We start from the raw sequence: 6,000 nt of genomic DNA, 5'->3' as shown, positions 1-6,000 counted from the left end.
TCTTTCTGAGTTTTGTCTTAGTTTCCTTATGGACATAAATACTTCCTTCACTTCCCATTCTTCTGAATCTACGCTATCGCTGACATGAAATGGAACAGTCAGTTGAATGATGGGACAAAATGAATGTTAAAATATGAGATGGCAAAAAAACTTCACTCCAGCTCTCGCCCTCCACCCGCTTCCCCTATGCATATCCCTCTAAAGAACTCTGAAGAGAGGTCATATGAGGTCTGTAGAAAGCTACTGTCCCTTTCATACATTTCTCTGTCATCGGATTGCAGATTTGTATGCTAGAAGAGTAAACTGTCATACACTAATGACACATTTCTGGCAGTAAAACCATGTTTCCCAATTTTTCCATAAAGGAATAAAGGAAACAATTGAAAACAGATACAGAATGATGTAGCAAGCAGCAACTAAATAGAGGTTTGTTTAGAAATCGACACCCACCTGCTATAGACATACTTGTTCATGACACGCTTTGAATAGTATTGCGTCATGCATTGTAGGCTCCGCACCCAATGGGAAGGCTTAGGCAAGGGATCCTGGTCACTCCCCAGGGCTTGGAATCATGGTCAGAGATTTAAAAAAAAGGCTCCTAAATATAATAAGCACCTAAACTCACTGTAAGTGACTGGTACAACCTCTGACACTGGGGAAGCATCACTCACCTTGCAGAACAATTTGCCTCTCGTTCCCACCAGGATTTCTCCTGAAGTAGCTACCATTTATGTGCTATCTGTGCCAGATTTTGTAGTGAGTTTTCTGATCTGGGTAGTGCTCACTGGTGACTTAGAGGAGACTTGGATACTTCACAGTGTTACTTTGAGGATAGTTTAAGCCAATTTATTATCTAACCTTAGAACCAGAGACAAATTATATAGTCTAGGCAAGCTAAGAAATGGTATATTTAGCCAAAGGAATCTGCTTTTATCCTTTCCCCAATACTTTAGTTGTCTGGGAATGGGGTCTGAAATGGGGAAGTACTTGTAAATTAGCCCTCTTTGCAATTGTACACATTCATAAATCTCACATTTTAATTATAATAAAGCAATGTGCAGTGCTTGTGTACGGTACTGGAGTAGAAGAAATTACAAGTCTTCCATTTATCTCTCAAGTAAGGAGAGCTGGAGTAGCACAGGGGCAATGTGAGTCCCCCCCAGTAAGCTCGCAAGCTAAAACTGCATGAGGTTGGTCTCCTGAAAAGGACTAGCACTAAAACGCAATTCCACCAAGGACAGCAGCCACACTGGAAGTGGAAAACCTAGGTTCTATTTCTGGGTAGATTGTAGTGTGACACATTTATGTCTTCTAGATACTATTGCGATCGTGGCTTTAGAAAAAAAAAACACAGATAGCGCTCCAAAAGAGAAGATGAATACCTACCAACAAACTATAGAAAAATTCATGTACGAAGAGCCCCATAGCACAAATAAGAAGGTATAGCAGATGATAAAGGAATTCCACGTCCAGGATCATTGCCTTGTATCCTCTAGTGAATGTCCCACAGTTACCCACAAAACTCATCAGGAAAATTATTTTATTACAAACCTAAGGAGACAATTACAGTAAAGGTTAGCTATAGTGTGCAACACATGCCTGACAATTGCAGACTCTAAGTCAGTAGCAATTCAGCAACATGTTTCTATCAACAACTGCAATAAGGACTTGTAGAATGATTGAGCAATTTACACATTTGGGTCAGACTCTTCCCTCAGTTACGTCTATCTATGCAGCCCAATCTAAACTGACCCAAGAGCAAAAATACTGGTCCTTATAAAATGTACACAAAAAAAGCTTTTCAACTGTGACTGAATACGTCTACATATTTGAGATTGCAAAAACAAAATCATACAGTAGGAAGAGGTTAAGACTTTTTAAAAAATAGTGTAAAATTAACTTCTCACTAAAACAAATAGCTCCTTGGAACAGAAGCACTTACATTTCTGAGACACCTCAGTAACTTGTTAGTAGGAAAATAATCCAGGATCCCATCACCCAACTAGTTTTAGATTGGGTATACAATAATCATGTGTAGCAGGACTCAACAACGCCAATATCAATGGTTCCCCAACCACAAAAGGAGCTGTTAAGCATTACCACAACAAATAATACTACTACTACTGTCAACTGGCTAACATATTGGCATATATGTGGCACTGTGAACATATTTAGATAACAAGACATGTAATTCAATTGTCTTACTTTAAAGGTAATTATGTAATATATACACAAAAGACATCCAGGAGATACAACCTTCGCACAGCTCCTATTGGCTTAGTCAAAGAGAAGCTTCCATTTGGCTCACTTGGTAGACCCCATCTGCCTGCAGACCACAAATGTTTGAATTTGAGTCCTACTGAAGTTCTCTCTGGTGGCTGAATTTGCATGTTTGCTCTGCAGCAAACTGCTCAATGTCCTACTTTTGACTGGCAGGTAAGCTACAAGCATTTGGGACACTTATTGTTTGATAAATCTTACAAACTCCCATCTTCTGTAGCTTAGCGACTGAACAAGAGAAGGGTTTGAGCAAGTAACTTAAAGTACTGTAGGGTCACAGATTTCTTAATATTTCGAGCTGAGCTGGGAGCAGTCACTAGACTGTGACAAAGCAGAGACACACATTGGAGCTCTTAAACTTCCAACTGAAGCACAGCACAGCAATTCTATTTTTAAAGACGAGCCCCAATCCAATTAGCGAATTACTTTTTACACCAATTACTCCACAATGTCCTGGACTGAGTATTTAGAGTCTGGTATTTTCACGAGTGGATAAGATAAAATGCAAGAGAATTTAAATGAAAACCTACATGATACTTACATTGAATGCACCCAGAAGAAATAAAGTAGGCTGCAAACCCACTGAAAATATTAGTCGTAATATCGTAGAAGCTATTAAAGCTCGGATACCATGGGGCTTAGGAAGAGCTATAACTATGGCCAAAGATATAAGCATAGCTGTCCAGAGTAAGCCCGACAAATGGGGCTCTAGCGTACCTAGTATGGAAAAAAATAAAAAGATTAAATATTCCTAACTACCAAATATAACAAAGCCAAGATTAGCCAGATAAATGCCATTTTAATGTTATTACTGTGCAATATCACTAACCCACCTGTTCAGCCATTACAGATTGATAAGTGTTGAAGCTGAGTAACAGCATCTCGGGTACATTTTAATTAAGTATATTACCTGAACACACAAAGCATTATGTTTCAAGCATCATCATTAAAGGAGTCTTCATTTCGTTGTGAGTTACTTAGACACATTATCATTTGAAAACATAGAAGACTGATTTTCTAATGCACTCACTAGCTTCCCTGAATGGGAGGGGAAGAGTGACCACAAATACGCTGGTCACTTTTATCCTATCAATCCTATCCTACCCTTCTATTATTTTTTTTTTCCAACTAAAAGCTTTACCAGTTTTTGCCATCTCTGGTATTTCTAGTTCTCTTTGAAGCGTCCCATGCACCTGGTTGGTTATAGAACATCAGCCAGGCTGGCTAAATACACCTCAGTTAAAAAGCCATTAAAAAAACCTGGCCTACAACACTAGCACACTGTGGTGCTACTTCAAACATGAACAACCATCTCTTCATGACAAAGGCCACATATAAAAAGAGTTTGCATGTTTGCAAACCATTTGTATCTCAGCAGGAACCAGATTACAGGGAGAGATTCCCTAAACTTTGTAACAGTCTGAAGCTCCTGTGCCAGAACTGAGGGAATTGTTCCATCTCAGTAAGCGCATCAACACATGCACAACGAAGGCTTTTTCGAACAGGACTGGGAGGGGAGAGGAGAGTTATGCTCTTCCATATATGAAGAACAACCATATACTTTCATTATGAATTACTATTTCAGATTAATGAAAAGCAACAGACGAATGAACAAAAGCCATGTCCCCCAGAGAGAGCACAGTGTGTTCAAAAACTTTGGACAAAATGGCTGCCATGGCAGAGCCCTGAGGAACAAAAGGTGCAATGCTCAAAACAGAGGCATCATATTTGAAAGGGATGTATGCCACAGGGAAGGAAAAGCAGAAAGAAGGTACAAAAGACCATTTAGGAAGTGAATATACTCGGCATTGGAATTCCAGTGAGACAGTAGAATGCACTTTTAAAGGATTCAGTCACCTGTTTAAGTGTTAATACTTTGACGGTTATAATAAAATCTAAAACACGAATATTTTCTCGCTCTTCAGTTCCAGCCATTCACAGCAGGCCTGCTATCTAGCTAGAATTAAAGACACCTTCAAGGTTGCCTGCAGTACATGCTTTTGAAAGGACAGACCACAGGCTGCTCATCAGCATTAGAATAAGTGGAATGGAATGCTGTTATTAAAGGGAACTTTTAAGACTGCCCCAGCAGCATGTTCTGCTGCCTTCTCAAAGTGGGTGGTGTGAGAATAGAAAAGGGATGAGAGTTCAGGTCACAAACTCATTCCTTGCTGCCAGGGACAGTAAGGGCTGGGAGCATAGTGCAAGCAATGTTTTAGCCCCTGGAAAACAGAGTTCCAAGTTGGGAATGACCAATCTGTGGCCAAAGCTGAGTGCTTCTCAGTGAAGACATGTACACTCCTAGGCAGAAGAGGTGTCAGGAGTCCGTAGCACATCTGCTGGCAGAAAGACATGTCTGTTTTCAGAAGTACTAGGCACCTGCAGAGATCAATGGAAGATTCTTGGCATCTTGGAAACCCCAGACACTTATTTAGACATGGATATAGGTACCTAATGATAGGCATTCAAGTCTGCAAATGTTGGCCTTCCACACTGTGATACATCTCACAGTATTATGCACTTAGCGGCTCAGAGTTCAGCTGGCCTGAACCATGTAGAGACACCATAAGAATGACCATACTAGGTCAAAACAACAGTCCATCTAGCCCAGTATCCTGTCTCTGTGCCAGATGCTTCAGAGGGAATAAATAGAAGAGGGCAACTTCGAATGAGCCATCCCCTGTCATCCAGTTCTAGCTTCTGGCAGTTGGAAGTTTAGGTTTAGGGAACTTGAGGTTGCATCCCTTACCATCTTGGCCAATAGCCATTTCTGGACCTGTCCGCCGTGAACTTCTCTAATTCTTTTTTGAATCCAGTTGTACTTTTGGTCTTTACAACTTCCCATGGCAACAAGTTTCATAGGTTGACTCTGCATTGTGCAAAGAAGTACTTCCTTATGTTTCTTTTAAACCTGCTGCCTATTAATTTCATCAGGTGACCCCTGGTTTTTGTGTTATGTGAAGGGGTAAATAACACTTCCCTAATCACTTCCTCCACACCATTCATGATTTTGTAGATCTTTATCATATTCCCTCTTAGATATCTCTTTTCTTGGACAACTAGTCCCAGTCATTTTTAATCTGTCCTCATAGGGAAACTGTTTTGTACCCCTAATCACTTTTGTTGCCCTTCTCTGGACCTTTTCCAATTCTAATATATCTTTTTTGAGATGAGGTGACAAGAACTGCATGCAGTATTTGAGTTGTGGGCGTACCATGGATTTATATAGTGGCATTATAATATTTTCTGTCTTATCTATCCCTTTTCTAATGGTTTCTTGCATTCTGTTAGCTTTTTCCTCATCTCATTGAGCAGATGTTTTCAGGGACTACCCACGATGACTCCAAGCTCTCTTTCTTGAGTAGTAACAGCTAATTTGGGAAAAATGAGAGTTTTCCCCTAAATGATCCATTTTGAAAGGATTATAGCTGTTTAACTAATCAAGAGTTTAAAATGATTTTTTATAAGTAACAAAAAGAGGTTTTTTAAAAGCATTAGATGCTTCATGAGGTGTTGAGAATGTGGAAGATGAAGTTCCTAGAAGTTAAAAGGCCAAAAACTGCCTGATTACCTGCCTTTTCGTAACTGTTCTTCTTCAAGATGTACTGCTCATGTCCATTCCATTCTAGGTGCATGCGTGCCCACGGGCACAGTCGGAGATTTTTGCCTTAGCGGTATTCATAGGGTGGGCTGTAGTGCCCTCTTGAGTTTCACGCTCGT

At 40.1% G+C, this 6,000-nt stretch overlaps 1 protein-coding gene across 6 annotated transcripts in view; it reads right to left on the bottom strand.

Moving 5' to 3' along the window:
- Window positions 1-585: 585 nt before the first annotated feature.
- The window catches only part of ITPR1 (inositol 1,4,5-trisphosphate receptor type 1), a 231,969-nt gene continuing 226,554 nt past the window's right edge, over window positions 586-6,000 (bottom strand). For all 6 annotated transcript variants that reach the window (XM_050957223.1, XM_050957224.1, XM_050957225.1 and 3 more), the window contains 2 exons: window positions 2,822-2,997; window positions 586-1,551 (listed from right to left, as the gene is read on the bottom strand). In XM_050957223.1, the coding sequence (XP_050813180.1) occupies window positions 1,336-1,551; window positions 2,822-2,997 (392 nt within the window). In that variant the 3' untranslated portion in view covers window positions 586-1,335. The remainder of the gene's footprint in view (window positions 1,552-2,821; window positions 2,998-6,000) is intronic.

Source organism: Gopherus flavomarginatus, chromosome 6, assembly GCF_025201925.1.
Source record: "Gopherus flavomarginatus isolate rGopFla2 chromosome 6, rGopFla2.mat.asm, whole genome shotgun sequence".
Lineage (NCBI taxonomy): Eukaryota > Metazoa > Chordata > Testudines > Testudinidae > Gopherus > Gopherus flavomarginatus.
The sequence above is the reverse complement of the archived record's forward strand: the minus strand, read 5'-3'. Positions and strand labels throughout refer to the sequence as shown.